The sequence below is a fragment of the Acinonyx jubatus genome, chromosome D3, assembly GCF_027475565.1.
Source record: "Acinonyx jubatus isolate Ajub_Pintada_27869175 chromosome D3, VMU_Ajub_asm_v1.0, whole genome shotgun sequence".
Taxonomy (NCBI): Eukaryota; Metazoa; Chordata; class Mammalia; order Carnivora; family Felidae; genus Acinonyx; species Acinonyx jubatus.
In genome coordinates this window covers 14,284,901-14,308,809 of record NC_069392.1, presented here as the reverse complement: position 1 = coordinate 14,308,809, position 23,909 = coordinate 14,284,901, and the positions used below count along the sequence as shown (strand labels likewise).

Below are 23,909 nucleotides of genomic sequence, written 5' to 3'. Positions count from 1 at the left end.
TTTTGGCATTTTTGATTCTAAAGCTCTAGATTGAGAGGCATCTGGGTGGCTCAGTCAGTTAAATGTTCGACTCTTGATTTTGGCTCAGGTCATGATCTGATGGTTCGTGAGATTAAGCCCCACCTTGAACTCTGTGCTGACAGTGTGGAGCCTGCTTGGGATTCTCTCTCTCCCCCCGCCCCCTCTGTCCCTCCCCTGCTTGTGCACACACTCTCTTTCAAAATAAGTAAACTTAACTCCCAAAACTCTAGATTGAGATCTCAAATGAGACTTGGAACATTGATACATTAGCTTGATGTAACTTTGTGCCACGGTTGCAATGGAACGTAGACTTATCAAGAAGAAGGCAACTTTCATTTTATTAGTAAGATGAATAAAATTAATATTAACTTAAAAATGAGTTTTCAGGGGGCACCTGGGTGACTTACTCGGTTGAGTGTCTGACTTCGGGTCAGGTCATGATCTTGTGGTTTGTGAGTTCTAGCCCCACGTCGGGCTCGCTGCTGGTCAGCCTGTCAGCACAGAGCCCACTTCAGATTCTCTGTCCCCTTCTCTCTGCCCCTTCCCAGCTTGTGCTGTCCCCAAGATAAATAAAAGACTCTTGAAGAAAAATGAGTTTTCTGGTTTCTTCCAATGGGCTTCAGTCTCAGGCAAGCTCTCCCATATGGCAGCAGGGCTGGCCCTGGGCACCTTCTGCTCTGATGATATCCCTTCCCCACCCCCAACTGAAAAGGGAAGTGAGGGCTGTCTCCTGAGCACTTGGGAAGGGTAGCTGGGGAGGGTCCTTGGGGGACCCAGTCTGGCTCACTCGTTATCCTTGATCCGAATGCCGTGGCCAGGCCTGGGTCACTTGCCCACCCTGCAACCCAGGTGAAGTAGGTTGGTGAAACCAGCCTTATGGGAACCATATGGACTGGGATCCCAAGAAGGAAGGTTCCCCCAAAAAAGTTGAAATACTCTTTTCAGCAAGAGGGGAACGCAGACTAGCCGAACAGAAGCAACGGATGCCCACTCCCATCATCCCCCGCTCCGAATTTTGTGGTCTTAGAATTCCAGGATTGCCTCCCTGATAAATGTTGGCTGACAGTGCTTTGAAATGCCAAAGGCATTTACACACCTACGGATTTCATTTTTGTTTCATTTAATGATCTTTATTAAACTTATTTTATTTTTAAATGTTTATTTATCTTGACAGAGAGAGAGAGAGGGAGAGAGCGCACGTGTGCTCACGTGCAGGGGAGGGGCAGAGAGAGAGGGATTGAGAGTTGCTGGGCTGTGCCTCACCAACCGTGAGATCATGACTTGAGCCGAAATCAAGAGTCGGATGCTTAACTGAGCCACCCAGGAGCCTGCAAATATATTTTAAGTTATAAAGATGACAGTAGGCTTTGGGTAACGAGTGAAACCAAGCAAAAATATATTTACGCTTAACCACTTTTCCTCACCCCATCCACAGAGTCTCCTGTGGCTCGTTAGCAGCCGGGGGCGTGTCTTCCGTACCGTTCTCTGCTCACGCGCACGTGGATTGCCTTTCTTTTGTTAATGTTGTTAGTTTTTATATAACTAGTTTTCCTTTCTTGTGTCAAGGCATCTCTCTATAAGCGTGGGTTCACGTCCATCCATTTCTAAAAGAATTTGTGAATTTGTGAATATTTGCATGTGAATTAAGATTCACATAGTGCAAGAGGGTTTAAATGAAACGTTTCTCTGCTGTACTTTTCATCTCCGTGGCTTATTTATTTTATACCTGGAAGTTTGTACCTCTTAATCCCATGAAAAATGCAGCATTGGGAATATAGTTAATAATATTGTGATCACCTTGTATGGTGACAGATGTCACTGCCCTTCCCCACTTATGATAGTGCATAATACATAGAATTGTTGAATCACTGGGTTGTACACTGAAACGAATCCAATACTGTATGTTGATTATACTTCAGTTAAAAACTAAAAAAAAAAAAAAACTAAAAAAAAAAAAAGCAAAAAAATGTTTCTCCCACCCTTCTTTCCCACTCCTCACTCTTCCCTTCCCTGGAATATTAGGAATCCTCCCAGAGAGTGTCTGCAGGTATAAAGGTACGTAGGGACGCCTGGGTGGCTCAGTCGGTTAAGCGTCTGACTTTGGCTCAGGTCATGATCTCACGGTTCGTGGGTTTGAGCCCTGCGTCGGGCGCTGTGCTGACAGCTCAGAGCCTGGAGCCTGCTTCGGATTCTGTGTCTCCCTCTCTGTCTGCCACTTTCCCACTCATGCTCTGTCTCTCTCTCTCTCAAAAATAAATAAACATTAAAAAAGTTTAAAAAAAGATTTAAAGATATGTAAATGTAAACATTTCCCACATGCATGGGAAACTATTTTTATTTATCAATGTATCTCAGAGACTGCTCTGTATGAGTAGGTAGCACGCTTCCTCACTTTATTTTATAGCTGCATAGTTTCCTTGTGTGCATATACCTGCATTTATGAATCTCCTGCTGATGGACCCAGGGTGTTTTCCATCTTTTCCCATTGCAAGTAGAACCGTAAGAAATATTCTTTTTACAGTCACTTTGCACAGGATGGCATCTCTAGGTGAGTTCTTAGAAGTGGAATTGTTGGGTCCCAGGATTTGTGCAGTGGAAATGTGGAAGATTGCAGCCAAAAGGCTCCCCTCAATAAAGTGCTACCAGTGTGTGTCCCTCCTCACTGCTGTGACACCAGTCTTTAAAATAGGAGTTGCAGGGGAGCAGTGTGTGGGTGGCTCAGTGGGTCAAGCAACTGACTCTTGATTTCGACTCAGGTCATGATCTCGCTGTTGGTGAGTTCGAGCCCCACGTAGGACTATGTGCTGACAGTGTGGAGCCCGCTTGGGATTCTCTCTGTCTCTGTCTCTCTTTTTCTGCCCTTCCCCCTGCTTGCTCTCTTTCTCTGTCTGTCAAAGTAAATAAACTAAAAAAAATAGAATGGGAGTTGGATGGGTTTTGGGCAGGGTGAAGGCAATGGGAAGATTCTTGCTTGTTCTCCTATGTGTCCTGAGATGTGTCCTCTGTTCTCCTCTGTCTCCCCAGAGCAAGCTGGTGAAATACTTCAGCCGACAGCTGTCCTGCAAGAAGAAGGTGGCCCTGCAGGAACGCAACGCCGAGCTGGATGGCTTCCCCCAGCTCCGGCACTGGTTCCGGATCGTCGATGTGCGCAAAGAAGTCCTAGAGGTGACTAGAGACCGTCCCCTGCCCCCTGCCCCTTACCGGCTGATGCTGGTCCCTTGGAGAGATGGTTTTTGCCTGTGCCTGGCACACGGTAGGCCCTCCATAAATATGTGTTGGGTGAAGGCACAGAGGATCTTCAATGCTGTCCAGATGGTTAAGAGTGTGGTTCTCCGTTCAACTGGGTCCTCTTCCAGCCCTGCTACTCATTAGCTCAGTCACCATGGCCAAATCACGTTACCTCTTAGACCAGTGCTGCCCAGAAGAACCTTCTGCTATGGTGGAAATGTTTTGTACCTGTGCTGTCCGATATGGTAGCCACGGCCACGTGTTTGCTCTTGAACACTTGAATTGTGATTAGTGCGTGTGTCATTAGTGTGGCCAGTGGCCACCATATTGGGCACCCCAGACTGAGGGCCTTACTTTTCTCATCTGTTAAGTGGGGTAATGATGGTCTCCTCTTCTGAAGTAGCTCGTATGACAAAATGAGATGATCCATCTAAAATGTTACATTCACTCTCTGGCACCTAGTAGCATTCAGCAAGTATCAGCTTGTTGAAAACTTTGATAGTAATAGGAGTGGACCACGTCCTGAAAATCTCGAGGATGGTGAGATTTTGTCCTACCCTCTTGGATCCCAGGTCACGGCTGTTTCCAGTAGCCAGTCCAGCCCGTCCCAGTGAAACCCACTTACATTCGTTGAACACATGGGGCCAGGCATTGTCCTAAGGGTTTTACACCCAGGACCTCAACTGTTGAGGCTGTTCAGACCCTCACAATGACCTTTTGAGGTGGGGACCATTATCCCCATCGTGCCGATCTGGAATCTGAGGCTCAGAGATGAAGCGGCTTCCCTTGCTAGTGGGTGGATGGGTCTGGAAGCTTGGGAGGACTCTGGAGCATGTGGGAGGCACTGTGATTTCTCTCCCTCTTCCTCTGGCCTGGGACTCTCTGAGCTGGGTAGGAGTGAGGGTGCTGGGGGCCCCTGGGTGGCTCAGTCAGTTAAGCTTCTAACTTGGGAAGTTTGGGAAGCTGACTGCTGTCAGCTCAGAGCTGGCTTCAGATCCTCTGTCCCCCTCTCTCTGCCCCTCCCCCTCTCAAAAATGAATAAACATGAATAAAAAGGAGAGCCCTCCTCCCGCCCCCCGCAGGACCAAATGCCATTTCTCTCAGTGCACACTTCTTGCTTGAAACGGCCTTTGTTTTTTCCAGACCTTGACCTCTGTGACAGCTCACCTGAACCCACCGGATCCTGAGCTAGACAGAGGACCCGCACATTGCCCCATCCTTGCCCCCCATTTCACGCATGCGCGCTAGATGGTGTTTGATTCTATGTTATTTCATTCCCAGGATGGAGGTTTCATGTGAATACTCTTTTTTTTTTCTTTTCCAACGTTTTATTATTTATTTTTGGGACAGAGAGAGACAGAGCATGAACGGGGGAGGGGCAGAGAGACAGGGAGACACAGAATCGGAAACAGGCTCCAGGCTCCGAGCCATCAGCCCAGAGCCTGACGCGGGGCTCGAACTCACGGACCGCGAGATCGTGACCCGGCTGAAGTCGGACGCTTAACCGACTGCGCCACCCAGGCGCCCCTCATGTGAATATTCTTAAAATTAAAGGTCACATACAACTACAGGCAGAGCATCTTGTTTTATTTTAAGTTTATTTATTTATTTTGAGAGAGACAAAGCACGAATGGGGGCGGTGGGTGAGAGAGGGAGAGAAGGAGAATCTTAAGCGGGCTCTACGCTGTCCTCAGAGCCGGAGGCGGGGCTTGAACCCATGAAGCCGCGAGATCATGACGCCAGCGAAACCAAGAGTCAGGCGCTTAACCGACTGACTCCCCCCCACCAGGCACCCCCAGATAGTACATCTTACTTGCACGAGCCAGTTCACTTTTGGGAGGCTTTTGGGACCATGTATTTATCAAGTGGGATCAATACAGAAACAGTGTTCTCGTCCAGGGGTTGAAAACTGGTGGCCCCTAAGCTGTATGCGATACACAGACATTTTTTGTTTGTCTGATACAGCATTCTCAAAATTTTTTTTTGAGCTAATATTTAACAGCTAAAGAGTTTGCATTAAAAAACCCAGATCTCTGACTTCTCCTGAAAAAATCCGAATTGCTGAACACACCAACCTAAATTCCCGTCTGGTGGCAATGAGCTGAATTCTGCTGTCCCGTGGATCTTACAGGTCCCTGCTAGTTAGCAGTTTTGCTCATGTACATTTACCTGGCGTGCAGGTGCCCCAGCTCTGGCTCCTACAGTAGTCTGTTCCCGTCCTGGGTCCAAGGCCACTAACCGGGGGGATAGGGAGGGAGCTGGGCTTCCAGCCCTCTGACTGCAGCTCCTGTGTGAGTCCCCCCCTCCCCCACCCAGGTCCCCTTTCTGAGGAGGAACCAGCAGTATGGAAAAGGCTCCCAGGCACCTGCCTGAGTTCCTTTCTTCCTGTGTGACCCTGGGCAAGTGGACTAACCTCTCTGAATTTTAGCATCCTAATTACAGACTAATGGTGATGATCAAAGTACTTACTTTATGTGGTCTTTGTGACAAAAGAAAATCCAGGAAAAGCACTTAAAACGGTGCTCCATCCACTTCATTTTCATTTATTATTATTCTTTTATCAAACAGACGTGCATCTTTGCTTTTAGTCTGGGTTGTTAAGGCTTTGTCCATTTTTGATGTCATTATTATTTCTGTGATTTTTTTCTGTGGCCCCAACTTTTCAGTGAAAATTGGATATTTGGGGGGTAAATTATGGGGTTACAGTGCACAAGTGAGTCCTGCAGCGAAGAGGAGAATTCTTTAATGTTGTGAATGAGTTCTTCTAAATATGACTCATTTTGTACCTTCAGATCCTGGACTATCACTTTTCTTAAGGTGGGGTTTATGTGCACTGCGTCCCTATATGAGAAACCCCAATTACCGTTCTCTCCTGCTCCCTGACCTAGTGCGCTGGAAGGGCACTGATTGGGCTTCGTGGCTTTTGCCCTGCCTCTGTTTTGTTGGGGGGGGGGTGGATTTTTTTTTACTAATGCGGTTTTCCCCCTTCTGGCTGCCAGTTTATGTGTGTGCATTGGGGATGTGTGTGGGGGGGGGGGGGGAAGGGGGGGGCGGGGTAGGTGTCCGATTTTGTTGTAATACACAGGTATGGCCACAAGAGGGCAGAAGTAATCCACAATGTTGTCCTGGAGTCTCTGTCTTTAGGTATTTAAAATTCTTATTTAAATAATAATATATGTAAAAACATTGCATACCATTAACTGCTATAAAACGAAGGCTCTCCATTTGATACACATGTATAGATGTCAATGCATAAATATGCATAAATTCATGAAGATGCATAAGTATTGAAGTTTGACAAATTTAAAGGTATATCTATCTATCTTATGGTGTCCAGGGACACATCATTTTGGGAAAGGGGGTGTGGGAAGGGACACCTGCCCAAGACATTTATAGCTGGCAATCCTACTGGTTCTGTTCCCAGCTGATCTCTCCAGAGGTGTCCCTGTCCCCACCCCGTGCTATACCCCAGCCTTACCATTTTGTCTTAGAATATAGACCCATGCCCTGGGGGGCTCAGTCACCAGTCCAGTTTCATTTCCAGCACATACCCACAGTGTTCCAGATTACTGCCCCTTAGGGTTCCTAAAGCCCCAGTCTGGAATCTCGAATGGGTGGCTGGGGAGGACAGCCACCAAGAGACTTGGGCTATCCAGTTTGCTCTGCTCCAAGTTTGCCCTGCACTGGGGACAAGCCAAGCTGAACAGGAGACACAGAGGGCCATCCAAAGACAAGGAAAGTGGAGCCCTGCCCATAAAGAAGCTACCGAGGGGGACAGATAATTAACTATCACCATCTATGGAGCGCTAGCTATGTGCTAAAGATAGGCGCTACCTTACAAAGTACAAGCACTTAAGACACCCATTGTACAGGTGAGTAAAGTGAGGTTCAGAGAGGGTAAGTGACTTGCCCGAGGCAATGAGTGGCAAAGCTGAGATTCAAACCTCAAACGGAGGCCTGTTGGACTCAGGAGTCAGAGACCCAACCTTCCGCACAGGGCCGGGTGTTCCGCTGGGTACCACTAGAGGGCAGCACGGAGGCTCAGCCCACTTTCCTTCCCTCTGGGTGCTTGAGGTCCCTTCACGTTCACAGAGCTCCTTACTTCCCTCCTGCAGGAAATCACCCCTGGCCAGCTGAGTCTGGAGGACCTCTTGGAGATGACAGATGAGCAGGTGTGTGAGACCGTGGAGAAATACGGAGCCAACCGGGAGGAGTGTGCCCGCCTCAATGCCTCCCTCTCCTGCCTCCGCAACGTCCACATGTCAGGTGAGCGGGCCTTGGGGATGGAGACCCCTCCCCAGCACATCTGCCTCGGTTCCTCCAGATTTCTGTGCCCACTCTGCAGGCCAGGATGAGACGGAGTCAGCTTTGGATGGTAAATTCCACTCATGAGCAGAGGAGAGAGGAGCAGTGGTGGGGTCAACTCTTGGAAGCTCTTGCTCAAGGAAGAGCTGAGGTCAGAGAGCATTTGGATCTGGATAATAAGGGCCCAGATGTGGAAATACAGGGTGTGCATAGGTGATCAGGGTCTTTTTACCAGAGACATTCTTAAATGCCTTTGTATTTGGGTCTGTATCCATCTAGCTTCTTATCTTATTATAATTATTTTTTACCTAAACCATATACATTCATTGTAAAACAAAACAGAAAATAGATCAAAAGAAAATGACTGCCCAAGCTCTACCCCCTAGGGAGCTTACTGTTGTCATTTTGGTAAGTGTTTTGGTGTAATCGTTACAGACAAGTGGGTATGTGCATAACTATTTAAAAATTTTTTTTAATGTTTATTTATTATTAAGAGACAGAGAGAGACAGAGCATGAGCATGGGAGGGGCAGAGAGAGAGGGGGAGACACAGAATCGGAAGCAGGCTCCAGGCTCTGAGCTGTCAGGACAGAGCCTGGTGTGGGGCTCGAGCTCATGATCCGCGAGATCATGATCTGAGTCGAAGTTGGACTCTCAACCGACTGAGCCACCCAGGTGCCCCACATAACTATTTAAAAAAATTTTTTTTAATGCTTTATTTATTTTTGAGAGAAAGAGAGACAGAGCATGAGGGAGGGAGGGGCACAGCGAGAGAGGGACACAGAAAACGAAGCGGGATCCAGGCTCTGAGCTATCAGCACAGAGCCCGATGCGGGGCTCCAACTCACGAGCCGTGAGATCATGACCCGAGCCGAAGTTGGACGCTTAACCAACTGAGCCACCCAGGCGCCCCACATAACTATTTTTAAACAATAGAATTAGGATTATCCATGCACATTTTGAAACCTGTTTTTTTTTTTTTTTTCACCTCATGAAATAACTTCTGTGACTTGTTTCATCCGTTTGGGGTCCAAATTGTTAAGAAATAAAATTCAACTGGAGATCAGTTGCGAATCAGGCGGCATCCTTTCCAGCAAGTAGAGAAGTTGTACAAAATGGAAGGTTTTTATAGGCAGGAGGGAGGGACAACAGAGTTCTTAACAAAACAAAAAGGAAGATTGTTTCAGGAGAGGTTAAAACTAATTAAGTCCGGGTTTGCTATCTTGGTAGAATGACTCAATTTTGGGCGTGTTTTTTTCTTTCTTAACATCCTCTTTCTTTGATCTTTCCCATTAATTGCTCAGACCCCTGTTTGCCTTCATTAGCAGGACATCAGATATCATCCTCTTGAGGCCTCCTGCTTCTCCCTAACCTCATGATTTCCCCACAAATTCTGGGGCCTTTGCAGTCCTAAGGGGTCAGCTGGGCAAACACCAGCCAAAGGGTTATTGGTCCGTCTGCCTGCTTGTTTCTGTTTCGGCCACAAGGTGTCACTGTAGAACTTTAGTCTGGGGCAGTCAGGCAGGTGCTTATTCACAGATGCCTTTGCTGGACTCAACGTGGAGCATTCAACAAGTATTTACTGACTATTCTGTTCCAGCAGGGCTGGAATACAGCAGTGAAGGAAAGAGAACATATATGACACAGGTTATTGGCCCAGATCCCCACGCATGCCCTTTTGTATTCTTTCTTCCTAGCAGATCCTTATCCAAGCTACAGTCAAAGGGACCCTGAGTTGGGGGCTGTCCTGTCATTGAAGGATATGGTAGCATCCCTCGCCTCTACCTGCTAGATACCAGGAACACCCTCTCTTCCCCCAGTCCCGGTCATGACAAACAAAAATGCCTCCAGATAGTCTGGTGAACACTGCCACGTAGCTTTCCAGAAAGTTCGTCTCAATTTATGCCCCTCCCCTGTCCTTCCTCCTTGCCCCCTACAATGCAGGAGAGTGAGGACTGAGGTTAGGTTCTTAATTGCTTCTCAGAGTTCAGTTTGCATCTTCTCACAGAGTTGTGCTACTGAGTTTGGAGAAGCCCTTGTAAGTGGAGCTGCCCTCCGTGGGTTGAACACTCAGCCTTTGTGACATCCTGGGCTGGGTGAAACCTTGAGAGGGCCTCTAATCTGCTGTTTTTCAGTTTTGATCTAGATGCACAGAAATGAGGGGTGCCTGGATGGCTCAGTTGGTTGAGCATCCGACTCGTGATTTTGGCCCAGGTCACGATCCCAGGGTTGTAGGATCGAGCCCTGCGTCGGGCTCTGCACTGAGCGTGGAACCTACTTAAGATTCTCTCTCTTTAAAATAATAATAATAGGGGCACCTGGGTGGTCAGTCGGTTGAGCGTCCAACTTCGGCTCAGGTCATGATCTTGCAGTCTGTGAGTTCGAGCCCCGCCTCAGGCTCTGTGCTGACAGCTTGGAGCCTGGAGCCTGTTTCAGGTTCTGTGTCTCCCTCTCTCTCTCTGCCCGCCCCCCTCGTGTTCTGTCTCTGTCTCAAAAATAAATAGAAAACATTAACGATTAAAAAAGATGATCAGCCTAAAATAACCCTTATGCCGAAGAGACATGCTTTGGGGTGGCTGGTTCAGTTCCCCTTCACCCTCCATGCCTCTACCAACTCTTTCCCAGGCGGCTCAGATTCCGTCTACGGGTCCTGCCTCTGATGCCGGCCTTACGGCCACTGGGGGCCTTGACGGCAGTGGCCAGGTGCTGCGCGTTTGCCCAAACCCTGTGGCGCTTAGCACACAGGTTGGCATGAGGGGCGGCTCCACTCAGTACTGCATGGGGTGCGTCACATTGAATACAACCCAAAGAACTCTTTATTACTTGTTACAAGTAAGGGGAGCCCTCGGAGCATCGCCTCTCCCAACAACAAAACCGGGGGAGTTTGGAGCCGCGGGCACGTGCGTATTCATGGAGGAGCTTGGCAAAGGACATTTCGGTCTAGAATTGGGGCGAAAGACAGAGTCCAGGTCCTGGTTGATGGAAGTCACGGGGCCGGTCGGGGTCGGCATCCTCCGTACTCTGGCTCCAGTGAGTCCCATGTCTGCGTGCTCACAGGGACTGGAATCCTGCAAAAACAACACAAGAGTGGGCATTAGGTCAGTGTTTACTTTCGAAACAGCACTGGGAGTTCTACCACTGATTTATTGTCTCTGCAGCGACTGGACTCTGTCGCAGCTTGGTAGTGGCTGTTTGTTTTGTACATTCTTTCGTTCCCTTAAAGTCATTAACTACTGAGGTATGTTTTTCTGCAATCTTTATGTATCGCAGGGGGTTCTGCAAGAAAGTGCTTGTGCGAAGAGGTGCCTGTCAGGCGTCGATCACAAAATGGCCGGGGTCCTAACCTGGCTTCTCTGATAGTAAGAAAGCTGTATCTCGTCTTCTCTGGGGACCCCTCACTCTGTCTTGTCGACACACTCAACTCCAAGTTCCCTTAATGTCATACTTTATTTCTCCTCTTCCTGTACACAGCAGGGATGCTTGTCACATTTTAATTTAAATTTCAGCCTTTTGGGGGGAGTGAGTTTTTTGAATTTTCTAATTTTTGTAATTTTATCTGTGAGAGAGAAGCAGAGCACAAGTGGGGGCGGGACAGAGAGAGAGGGAGACACAGAATCCGAAGCCGGTTCCAGACTCCGAGCTGTCAGCACAGAGCCCAACGCGGGGCTTGAACCCACGAATCGCGAGATCGTGACCCGAGCCGCAGTCAGACACTTAACCCACTGAGCCACCCAGGTGCCCCGGTTTGTTTTTAATTAAAAAAATGTTTGTTTACTTTTGAGAGAGCACAAGCAGTGGCCTCTGTGCTGACAGGCTGACAGCAGCGAGCCCGATGTGGGGCTTGAACTCAGGAACTGTGAGATCATGACCTGAGCTGAAGTTGGAGGCTCAACCAGGGTGTCCGGGGATGCCTGTCTCCCTCTCCACAGGACAGGGATCGTACCTCTTCTTGGGAACCATTTTACTCCCGGCCAGACGTCAATATCTGTAGGGACTTAGTAAATATTTCTGAATTGCTACCTGAAACCCATGCAGATCACCAGTGGCTTAAAGTGCATGGTCTTTTGCACGGTTTGCAAAGTAGCTCCGGACTTGGCTTCTGTTTGGAGCCCCACCATTCCCATTTCCCCCTCAAGCCTTAAATGTATTGGACAAGTCTACTGGTAACTTAGCGTTTCCCAGGTCATGCACGGATTTCACACCTTGGCACAGGCACCACTACCTGGAATCCCCTTTCTCTTTGTTCTCCCAGTTAATCCCTCCTCAGACCTGACTCCTGCCTCAAAGCCTCTGCACTTTGTTGAATGGGTGAATGAATGAATACTTCTGTCACCAGCTGACCGTGTCTTACGGCGATTGTCAGTCTCCTCTCCTTACTCCCGCATGTGACCGTGATCTTCCCTAGGGCAGGCACCCTGCTAGTCACCCTTTGAATGGGTGTATCAAATCTGAGCCTTGCTCCCGGCTCAGATTGCCCAGGTAGAGGAAAGATCCAGGAAGCTGCTTGATGTGCTTGCTACCGCTGTCCACCAGGGGGAAGCAGTGAGCCATCCTCGACCAGTTCTTTTAAATATTCTCTCAGAGACGATCATCATTCCTTAGAAACTTCTAATGATCTCAGGAGCTGTGTGGTTCCACCATTCCCTGCCCTTCACTTTAACCAAAAATGTTGTCCCAAGTTAGGGAAGAAGCTAGTATCTTTCTCACCAGACTTTTAGACTTAAGCGTCACACCGTATTTATTGGCCTTGGTGGCCCCAGCTCTCAGCCAGAGGACTGGGGTCCTTCACAGTGGTGAAGTCAGATATCTTACATTCTGGTGGGTAGTGGTGACTCAATGCATGTTTGTTAAATGACTGAAGGAATACAGGTCGTATTGAGAAAGTCGTGGAATCCTATGGAAAGCGGGAAGCCTGGCAAAGTGTATAATCTTGGCCCGTCTCTCTCTTAGAGGATCGAGCATCTTTTATTTTAGACTTGGGACTCTAATCTTAGTTTCCTCCTTGGGTGTTGGGGGTTTCTTTATTTCCCAGTGTCCAAGAAGCCTCCAAGTTAGGAAAAAAACTACCCCTTCCTCCCATCTGTGAGCGTGTTAGATCAGCCTGAGCCTGAAACCAAAGAATACCCAATTGTTCTTTCAACAGGTTCAGGGGACCCCAAAGCCATAATGCCTTAATCTTTTCTTGTCATATCAGATGTGGCCTGAAACCAAAAAAACCATCCATAAATCCATTCAAAACGTATTGAATGCCTGCAATATGTCAGGCACTGTTCCGATCTCTGACAGTGCACGCTTCGTGTCTGTCCTCAAGGGGTTTACATGCTACGGGGGGGGGGGGGGGGAGACAGATGACACATTATAATCGTAATGAGAAGTACATTATCAAGTATGTTTGGATGAGTGCTGCGGGGGAAAGAAAAAGTGGAACAGTGTCGGGGGGGTGGCCGTGCCCTCCAGGAACAGGAAGGGGACAGGTTGTCCTATGAAATAGCATGATGAGGGCAAGCCTCCTTCCTCTTCCGTTTTCCTTTCTGCTTCCCCTTCTCAGTCCTTCAGTGTCTGCCAGCAGAATGGAGTCTGGAATCAGACGAACCCGGGTTCTGCTACATTCTGGGTCAGCCCCCTATTAGCTGTACGATTTTGAGTATGGTATCTCGCGGTTCGGAGCTTAGTTTTCTCGGTATGAGGATAAACATGATGAGCATTTTCACCCATGGGTCGTTAGTAGGATTGCATGAGGCGATACGGGCAAAGCGCAGGGCCTGGCTTGGATTCGATACACGGTAAGTCTTACTGTCACCGTTACTGTCATTGTCATACCATCACCCCTGCCCCCGCCCCGCGACTGCCATCACTTCTACCTGTACTGCATTTCCACCAACATGATCGCTGTCCCCATCCGCATCCCCACCACCATCACCAGGGTCCTCTGGCCTTTTTCTGCCTCCAGCTCGTTTCCCTCGACCTTCTTTCCGTCCTTCTCTCTTTTTTTCTCCAAAGGGCCCCTGGCCTTCGGTTTTCTCTAATTCTTTGTTTCTCTGATTTCCCTTCCCTCTGAGCCACTGTCTCCCTCCACATTGCTGCTTCTTTAGAACCTGTTTACCCCCTCTGTTTGACTTGATTGCTCTCTAGAGGTGACCCACCTTTCCCTGGCCAAAAACATTAAACAGAGAAGCCCAAGCAATTTTTTCATGGCACACAGCCCCGTTTTCTCCATCATGGTCGCCACAGAGCTAAGGTCCTAGGGTGAAATTGATTTGTTTCTGGAACAGTGTGTTCCTGCCCTTTGCTCCCCCTGCCCCCTCCAGCCCCAGACCGGAGACCTCAGGCCTGAAGACAACAGGCTCCCTCCTTTCCTTTCTGGGTCACACACACAGCTGCGTATCAAAGAAGGGCCTGGAAGGGACAAGGCTCAGATATCAGAATACAGATGCTGTGCATTTTCTCTCTCTTGTTTCCTCTTTGCCCTTATTCTTCTTGGTCTTTGGGCTGCTTTCAGGCCAATAATGGGCAGTCATTTGCATGTTTGCTTTCCCAAGGAAAAAACCCCAGGTTCCAGATGATGGAAGACCTTGCTTTTCTCCTTCCTTTCTTCCACACTTCCTTATCAAGCACTCAGTGTCTGTCAGGCACTGTGCTAGTTTCCAGCGCTTGGGGACTTTCTCAGGCTTCAGGGTGGAGCTGAGACCCAAAAGCAGGAGGAGGAATTCTCCTGATGACTTGGTGGGGGGGGGGGGGGGCAGTGGGAGCACGCAGAAGTGCCTTGGGGCAGGAGGGAGCAGGTGGCATCCTAGGCTCAGAGAGCCCAGTGGGACAGCACGGAGCTTGCACTGCAGGGTTTTGAGCCGAAGATGCATGATCACCGTCCAGTTCACAGACCAGCACTCTGGCTGCAGAGTAGGTGGGTGGCCTAGACTGAGTTTTTGGGAAGTGCAGGAGGAGGCTGGGGGTGGGGCGTGCTGGTGTTGCAGCATTGTGGTGCGCAAAGGTCAGGAAGGAATTCTTGAGAGGTTGTATGGTGCAACTTTGTAAGCTTATTTGAGTAGCTCGCGGACAGGACCCGTGGGCCGAAAGGGCTGCACTTTTGCTGTACGAAGCTGGTGATTATACGCTTAGTGCTCGAAGGGATTATATGCTGCGTGCAGGGAATAGTAGATCATACATGTCTTCGAATCTCTACTCATAAAACCGCTTTCACAAGATTTTCCCCGTGCTTCTCATTGAGCTTGACGTTAATTATGGGTGAGATGTGCAGGCAGTCACGAGACCCTTGAAGAATGTAGCCACCGGCACGTATCTGATCCTTATCGGAACTGTGCAGGCTGAAGTTCAGCCTGCTGAGCTAAGGGTGAATGTTTTTCTGCTTCTGCCCCTCATCACAGGGAGAGAGAAGAGGCCAGGGTACCCCCATACCCCTGCAGCCTCTCGGAGCTCCCTTTTGTCAGCTCCCCTCCCTGCCAGCTCCTCCTCGGGCACGTCCGGAGGGAGAACTGGCAGCCAGGAGGAAAACAGGATGCAAATGGCCCTGAAATAGGACAGCCTCAGATGCTCTCTTGTTTCTTCCCAGTTCGGGCTTTGAACGGAGGCCACTAGAACCCTGCCTTCACTACAGCCTTCCTTAGACTGGAACAAAGAGCCGTCCTGATTGCCCCATTGTTGCACTTGCTTCTGACTTTGGGCTGGCCCGGCAGCCCAGGGAGAGGGCCCCTCCCGAAGCCTGAAGCGGCTGGTGTGTACCAGACCTGAGTTCCTCTCTTTCCCTCATTGTGCGCTCCCCAGCCCTGATCCGTAGGTTCTCAGGGGCTGCTTACACAGACGTAGCACCGCGCTGGGTCTCTCCACGGCAAGGGAGAGGCACCGAATGCCACCTTACGTGCAAATGGCTCATTCGCTCCCAGGATGCATCCCAGTCTAACTTCCTGTCTGAGTCGCTGTCGGGGACGAGGACATAGTGGTGGCTAAAACCCACCGGCTTCCCGCTCTCATGGACCTCATATTCTAGGCTAGCTAGATTCATGTGATGAGTGAAACTTACATTCATGAAATTGAAATGAAATTAATTTTGTACAGTCAATAAGAAGTGAAAAAAGTTTTCACTTAATAAAAATTTTCACTCAATTTTTCACTTAATCCAAAGTGAACAGATTCACTTTTTCCGTCTCACCAGCCACCTTAAAAATTCTTTTTAATGTCTATTTATTTTTGAGAGAGACACAGAGCATGAGTGGGGGAGGGGCAGAGAGAGAGAGAGAGACAGAATCTGAAGCAGGCTCCAGGCTCTGTGCTGTCCGCACAGAGCACAACGTGGAGCTCGAACTCATGAACCATGAGATCGTGACCTGAGCCCAAGTTGGATGCTTAACCGACTGAGTCACCCAAGCGCCCCTCATCAGCCACCTTTCTAGAGATCCATGGAGCAGCACGGATGTCAGGCATTCCCATCACTGCAGAAGGTTCTACTGGACAGGGCCGCTCTAGAATGTATTGAGAGAAATGATAAAATAGGAAAAATGACAAATGGTGACCAGTTTCACGTGGGGAATTAAAGTGGGGTGATATCATGGGGACCAGGGGCCTGGCTTCGACGGGGTGGTCACAGTGGCTGTGTCAGAACAAACCAGCGAGGCCGAAGCAGTAAGATAAGTACAACGAAGAGATTATCGCAAAGGCTTGGCTTAGGGGATTGTTAGGGCTGGTAGGTTAGACTCTCAGGAAGGACTGGCTGGCATCCACATTGCTGTCCCCCTGTGTTCCCCTCCTTGCGAAGGACTGATTCAGGCCTATCCAGATTATTGAGGATAATCCCCCTTACTTAATAAAGTCAGCTGGCTGCTGACTTTCATCACATCTACAAAACACCTGCACAGCCTCACCCACATTGATGTTGGGCTGAATAAGTGGGGACTACAGCCACGTCGACACAGAGGACTGACCGTCACAGCGAGCCTCTCTGAGAAGGTGCCATTGAAACGAAGTCTCGAATGACCAGAAGTTACCAGGTATGAAAAGCTGGGGAGAAGAGCATTTTGAGAAGAGCGAATGAGTCATGCCAACCTCCAAAGCATTTTTTTTTTTTAACGTTTATTTATTTTTGAGACAGAGAGAGACAGAGCATGAACGGGGGAGGGTCAGAGAGAGGGAGACACAGAATCCGAAACAGGCTCCAGGCTCTGAGCCCTCAGCACAGAGCCCGACGCGGGGCTCGAACCCACAGACCGGGAGATCATGACCTGAGCCGAAGTCGGACGCTCAACCGGCGGAGCCACCCAGGCGTCCCCCAAAGCATTTTTAAGAGGCAGAAAAGAGGCCCTCGTGGCTGAACCATAGGCTGTGCTCCGGTGACTTGTTGCTGTGTGACCGTCGACCCCCAAACTTAGTGACTTAGAACAACACGTGCATTGTTATCTCTTCACGATTCTCTGGGTTGCCTGGGCTCAGCTGGGTAGTTCTGTGGTTCCACGTTTTCTGTTGGCTGGGCTGGAACATTCAAGACGGCTCACGCCCATGGATGGCAGCTGGCAGTGGTAGCTGGTGGGAGTGGAGTTTGGGCTGCCTGCTGGGGCACCCACATGTTGCCTTTCCGCGTGGCTTGGGCTGCTTATAGCGGGAGTAAGCGTTCCAAGAGGGGGCAAGTGGAAGCTGCCAGGTATCTTAGAAGCTAGTTCTGGAACAGGTACGGTGTTGCTTCTGTTGGTAACTGTATCAGTGGGGGGCAGTGGGAGAGCAGGAACGCTGCGAGTGTAATGGAAAAAGGAATTTATCGTGGGACTCCAGACGTCGTACAACTGTAGGAAGAGCTCAGGAAGTAAAAGTTCAGGAGGGGAGACTGAAGATTCAGAGAAAGGTCTCTAACCTGTCCTGATGCGGGTAAGCCCGCCTGGGGACATCTGGAGGGAAACCAAGAAGACGACTGGTGTAGACGCCTCTGGAAGTTTCTTAGCTCTTTGGAGCTGGTGCCTCTGTGAGTTTGCAGGCCAGTGTCTGGTGTTGGATTTGAGGTCACTGTTGGTCCCCAGGGCCCAGTGTCAGGATGAAGAGAGCTGGCCGTGGAGCAGGAAGAAGAGAGGATAAACCAGACCAGCACCCCTGCATCTGTCTCCTGCTGTCCCTGACCCGCACATCAGAGCATCACAGCTTTACTTCACTTCCCAAATTCTGTGCAACTTTGGCCAATTTTAACCCGGAACCATACAGAGAAGGGGAATCTGGAAACGAGAGTGCCAGCATAGCCAAGCTGACAACACGCTAGACTAGTGCAGGGAGCAGGGGCGGCTGGAGAGAAGGTGCGGGGGAGAGACAGGCAGGGACCAGCTCAGGAGCCTCGGAGCCGTGGCAAAAAGCTTGGGTTTCTTCAGAACAGAATGGGAAGCTGTTGGAGAGGTTTTAAGAAGGGGATTGTCTTGGGTGCCTGGGTGGCTCAGTCGGTTACGTGACCGACTTCAGCTCAAGTCGTGATCTCATGGTTCGTGAGTTCAAGCCCTGCGTCGGGCTCTGTGCGGGCAGCTCAGAGCCTGGAGCCTGCTTCGGATTCTGTGTCTCCCTCTCTCTCTGCCCCTCCCCCTCTCATGCTCTCTCTCTCTCTCTCTCTCTCTCTCTGTCAAAAATAAACATTAAAAAAAAAAAAAAGGGAATTGTCTTGACTTGATTCCATTCAACTCCTAAGTCAAGGGCGGATGGAACTTAGGTACGTTTTGTCCATTGGCCAATCTCCCTTTCTCCTCCTTCGTCCCTTAGTTCTGCTTCCCTTGGGCTTGGCCTCAACTTGCCCTGTTTATTTGACTCTACCTTACCTTCCTTATCTGTAAAATGGAGGCGCTGGTTGTATCTTCCATAATTAAGACACTATTGCCAGAAAAGAAACGAGTTAACGTAAATAAACACATAGCCAGATGTCTGGCAAATTGCGTGCTTACTACATAGTTGGCTATGATTATCTCTATTATTATTTTGAAAGTCAGAGTCCCCACCCTGCCCGCCAGCCTTTGTCTTACAGCCAGGGAAGCAGACCCCTCTCTGAGAAACCTGGTCCAGGGCTTAACCTGCCCTTCCCGATATAGCTGCTACTCTCACTTTCTTGCAGGCCACCTTTGACCCTTCTCTTTAGCCCCCTGCCACTTCATGCGGTCTGCTCTGGCTTTTGTGGGAACCCCCCAGTGGGAACAAAGAGGGCCTGGCTCCCGGCTATCATCTCTGATCTGAGCCATGGTCCTCCTTCTCTGTATTCCTTGCACCTGGGAGGTAAAAGAGCGGAAGCATTGGGCACAGAACTTGTACTGTGTAGTCTGCAGGGGCCGAAACGTTTGAGGATCGTGGGTCCCGCGTCCACTAAACCAGATGAACTGAATCAGACCCAAACTGTTAAATCTTAGAATCAGACCCCAGCTCCTTCCCCCAGGCTCCTGGTTGGTCCATCTCCAGATGTCTTCATTAGCTCCTCACACCAGCTACCCTGACCCAATTGCATTTCCTTGAAAAGCCTGCCGCAGGGCCTTTGCACAGGTCATCCTTTCTGCCTGAAGTGTTCTCCCCTCATCTTTCCGTGGCTGGTTCCTTGTCATTTTGTTCTCAGCTCAAATGCCACCTTGCCAGAGAGTCCCACATCCGTCTCAGTCACTCACAGTCCCATTACTCTGTTTTGTTTTCTTCACGGTTCCTATCACATCTGAAACGATTTTGTTTATTTGTTTGTTTCTCTACTCCTCACCAGAGCAGTGGTGCTCAGACCTGAATGTGCATCAGAATCCCCGGTAGGTCTCCCGGGCTTTCTGTTTCAGCTGGTCTGGAGAAGCACCCAGACACCTGCGTTTTGTAACGAGTTCCCTGGGCGCTGCTAGTTTGTGGATGCCACTTTGGGAGCTGCTGTGCCAGAATTGTTCCAGAGCCTGGCTCAGAACTGTCGAGCAAAAAGTAGTCAGTGAGTGATCAGAATGGAGACCCATGAAAATAGTTAAGAGCAGATATTGGTTGGGTCCTTACAGAGACAAGTGATGTGCCAGATAATTGACATGCAGCACGGGCTCATTTAATCCTTTCAACTTTTTAAAATATTTATTTAATTTTGAGAGGCAGAGAGAGACAGAGCGCGAGCAGGGGAGGGGCAGAGAGAGAGAGGGAGACACCGAATCCGAGGCAGGCTCCAGGCTCCGAGCTGGCAGCACAGAGCCCGACGTAGGGCTCGAACTCATGAACCACGGGATCATGTCCCAGGCCGAAGTCGGACGCTCAGCCGACTGAGCCACCCACCCCGGCGCCCCCTCATTTAATCCTTTCAGCAACCTCATGAGGTTCATATGATTATTCTTTCTGTTTACTGGTAAGGAAACTGAGGACCAGAGAGGTAGCCTCCTTGGCCCGGGTCACGTAGCAACTGAGTGAGTGTCAGAGCCCAGGTTGGAGCCCAGGTAGGTCTGGCTGCTGTTAAGCCAAGTCTCCTCCTGTAAGAAAGCCATTAAGAGATGGCTTCTCCTTAACCCTGCGGGCGGGGTTGGTCCGTATATTTCCATTTGCTCAGTTTGAGTGTGCATCCCCCTGGTGGTTATGCAGGGTAAAGCAGCTTAAACCAGAAATGAGATAAAAAGGCCTTATTAGAGCCCCCGTATACATACTGAATAACAATGGCATTGCCCGTCCACAGAACCCTTCAGTTTTAGGAAGCCCCTGCCTGCCGGTGATCTTATTTGATGCTCACAGATGTACCAGTGGTGGGTAGACCAGGATGAGCACCCATTTCACAGGTGGGAAAACTGAGGCCAGCAGAGGGACACTTTGACTTGCTGCAGAGCAGGGGTTGGAACTGCGGAACCCGTTCCTGCTTCTCCGTGCAGAGCCCTTTCTGCTGTGGGCTGTTTGGGGATGCTGGCCGGGACCTCGTTGCCCCTCCAGGTTGAATCCCAGAGCTGCCCAGCTGGGACACTGCCCTGTGGTGGGTGTGGCTGGGAAGGGTCCGACGTCCCTTGAGACTCCTCAGAGCCCTGCGAGGCTCCCCTTTCTCCCAGCAAGGGTCAGTCTCCCTCGGTGAGTATTTCTGCCCTGTTCTTAGCAATGGTTCTGAGAGAGAGTGGGTATGTGATCCTTGGGCATGCGATTATATTTGAAAAGCTGAGTCAATATGCAGGAGGAAGCAGGGAGGGCAGGGAGGATGGAGAGAAGCATTATCGGGTGTTATTTTTAGGAACCATATTCCCTACCCACCCCCACCTCACGCCCCCAGTGTCCCAATATTGGGATGGCATTGCTGGAAATGAGATGGTCTCAGTTTGTTATGGTCAGGCTTTTCACTCAGGTGGCCTTTTAGGGCGTTGTTTAATTATTTCCCTGATTACCGATTTAACAATCTTGCACGAGAAGTAACCCAAAGCTATTGTTTGGGGGAGGGGGAAGACAAGGCAACGTTTGGACCCAGCTCGCGTGTTACTTATTATTTTCAAAACGGATACATAGAAAACAGTTCCAGAAGGAGATACGCTTGGATATTTTAGCATCTTGGATATTGTAGCATCGTTGTTTTGGATTAGGGGTCGTTATGATTTCTCTTCAGGTTGTCTGCATTTTCTATCTTTCTGGGCACGAAGCAACCAGTTGTATAGCTTCCTAGAAAAAAAAAATTTGAAGGAAAAAACTCCTCCTTGAACCCAGTTTGTTTACCTTGTTCTGTCCCCCTTGTCATATGTGCCTCCCCCGGCTGCTGGTGCCTGTTGGGGCTGTTTGCCCAGACCCTGTAGAGTTCAGTGATATTATCTATTCATCAAACATCTCCTCTTTGTGTCTGTTCAAAAGAAAAACTTCCTGGCTGCATGTTCCTGAAGCAAACCTTCCCATGGCTTAGACAACTCCTGATGACGCCTCAAGGTGCCACTTAAATGCCACCGCTGCCAGGAAGCCCGCCTTGATTGCCCCTGCTCTTCTCTTGTTATCAAGTTATCCTGTAGTTGTTTTGATATATAAGTATATAAGTCTCCCATGTCAGATTATAAATTCCCAGACAGCAGGTACCCTCTCTTGGCCACAACAAAAATAATAACAGGAAATGAGTGAGTGCATAGTATGTGTCCGGGATTATCCTGCGCTGATTTTAAGGAAAACTCCACTTACTCTTCCGAACTTCCCCACGAGAGAGGGACTTTTGTTTTGTTTTCCGATGATCGAACGGAGGCACAGTGGGTGAACGAAGGGGTCCAAGGTCACGTGGCCAGTAAACTGCAGGGGCCAGGACTTGAGCTCTGCTGACCACACACTTGAAACACAAACACGGTGCTTCTTTTGTTTTCTAGAAAGTCTTCCTCACGGCAGCAAAGTAGCATTGAATGAATTAACAAGCAAATGAACCGTCACGATTTAATCATGGAAATGATGCCCTTGGAGCAGAAGGTTGAAGCATTTTTAGATTTGCCCCAGGAGAGAGTAGTGAGCGGAAGACAGTTTCTGTCTAGATGTCAGCGGTGGGCTCCCTCAGTAGAGATGAGGAACAGATAATGAGAGAGAATTCTCTCTAAAATAGACGTTGGCAAACAGTCCACCGCCACGTTCTCCCTCTACTTTTGTAAATAAAGCTTTATTGGGACACCACCACACCCACTTGTTGACAACATCTATGGCTGTTTTCACACTATAGCAGCAGAGCTGAGCTATGTGGCAGGGGTGGTAGGGCCCAGAAAACCTGAAACACTGTCTGACTTCTTACAGAAAAAAGTGTGGTACCCTTTGCGATGAAAGGCTAGGCAGGAGAGGACTGTCGGCTCAAACAAATACACACAGGCTTGAAACCGGGAGAGGTCTCGGTCTGATGTAAAGAGGATCTGCCTTTGGGAATAGGGGAGTCAGTAAGCAAAGCGGTCCCCAGGCTAGAGGAGGGACATTGTCCCTGGAGAGCTCTACGGTGAGGATAAATTACGGCTTGCACCGTGGTTCAGCCTTTACGTGGAGCTATCCTTTCTGAATGCCTTACAGTGCTATGTGCTCAGGGGAGGGAAGAAAGGGCGTGAAGGATGGGCATGCTCAGAGAGGTTAAGTAACTTGCCCAGGGTCACACAGCTAGGACCTGTTAGAGCCTGCCTGCACTCGCACTCATGCCAGTCTCACCCAAAGCATGCACTGTCATCACGCAGAGTTTTAAATGCCAACTTTTCTTTCTTTAAAGAAAAAATTTTTAATGTTTATTTATTTTTGAGAGAGAGAGCACGAGCGGGGGAGGAGCAGAGAGGGAGACACAGAATCGGAAGCAGGCTCCAGGCTCCGAGCTGTCAGCACAGAGCCCGAGGTGGGGCTCAAACCCACGAACTGTGAGATCATAACCTGAGCTGAAGTCGGACGCTCAACCGACTGAGCCCCCCAGGCGCCCCAAATGCTGACTTTTCTTGCCTGTCTCTGCCAGACTGTGGGTTCTCTGGGGGTGGGGACCACGGCTCGTTATCTCTGGAGCACCTTCAGACCAGTGCCCCGCGAGGCATCCTGCTGGCCCAATGGGATTCTGAGTGTGGGGCGCCTCACGCTCCAGATCTCCCTCCTGACCTTACCCCTCACTTGGAAGAGGAAGTGCGAAACGGCCTCCCTTCCCGCAGCCACACAGAGGGCGTGTCGACACCTGCACGTCAGCCCCGTCCTTGGGAACAAGCTCAGTTTAGCTCTATCATCTGATCGTTTGCTTTCTTTAGCGCTTTTGTTTTCTCCTCTGTCTGGTGCTTTGTGGAGGAGAAATGAGGCGGGCGGGCTGTGTCACCGGATACAGGGATGCCCTCCAGAAGTGAGGCTGACACTGGTCTTCGAGCTCTCCCTTCTGAGGACCTTCTGCCTTTATTGTCACAGAGGTTGGAGGGCTTGAGACGCACGTGGCTGTGGTTTTGCTTTAAGCCCTAGACTCCTTGCTTGAAAAAGTGAGGGTCAAATAGCTGCTCAGCTGCAGACACTTGGATGCTTTTTCCTCCCAGTGTTTATTGCCCTGGAAACACCATCCCACCCGGACCACCTTGTGATGATTCCCGACGGCCACCAGGGGGTGGTGCCCGCTAATCTTCCTTTTGCCGAGCCGCCAAAGAATTGGCTCAAGTGCCTCTGAAAAGATCTACACTGATGTGCCAACGACGAGGAACCTCGGTCTGATCCTCTCAACTTTCAAATAGGGAAAAACCGAGTCCCCGAGAGGAGAAAGGCGTGGCCCAGCCACGGCAGGGAACAAGTGTGGGCTTAATTCTGTGAATTCTGTGCTACCCACAGAGCATTCTGGGCAGGCTGAACACAGGTGGGTGGGGGACCTTTAGTCTGGACTCGAGAGAGCTGCCCGGTCTCAGCACAGGCTGCTGGTTCCTTCCTGCCTCCCATCGGCTCAGCAGGGGTCTTGCTCCCGCTAACCTTCCTGCAGGG

General features: G+C 49.7%; 1 protein-coding gene across 5 annotated transcripts in view; it reads left to right on the top strand.

The window, feature by feature from the left end:
• The window catches only part of KSR2 (kinase suppressor of ras 2), a 436,140-nt gene that overhangs the window by 86,060 nt on the left and 326,171 nt on the right, over positions 1 to 23,909 (top strand). For all 5 annotated transcript variants that reach the window (XM_053205478.1, XM_053205476.1, XM_027043814.2 and 2 more), the window contains exons 2-3: positions 3,046 to 3,186; positions 7,365 to 7,515. In XM_053205478.1, coding sequence (XP_053061453.1) covers positions 3,046 to 3,186; positions 7,365 to 7,515 — 292 coding nt within the window. The remainder of the gene's footprint in view (positions 1 to 3,045; positions 3,187 to 7,364; positions 7,516 to 23,909) is intronic.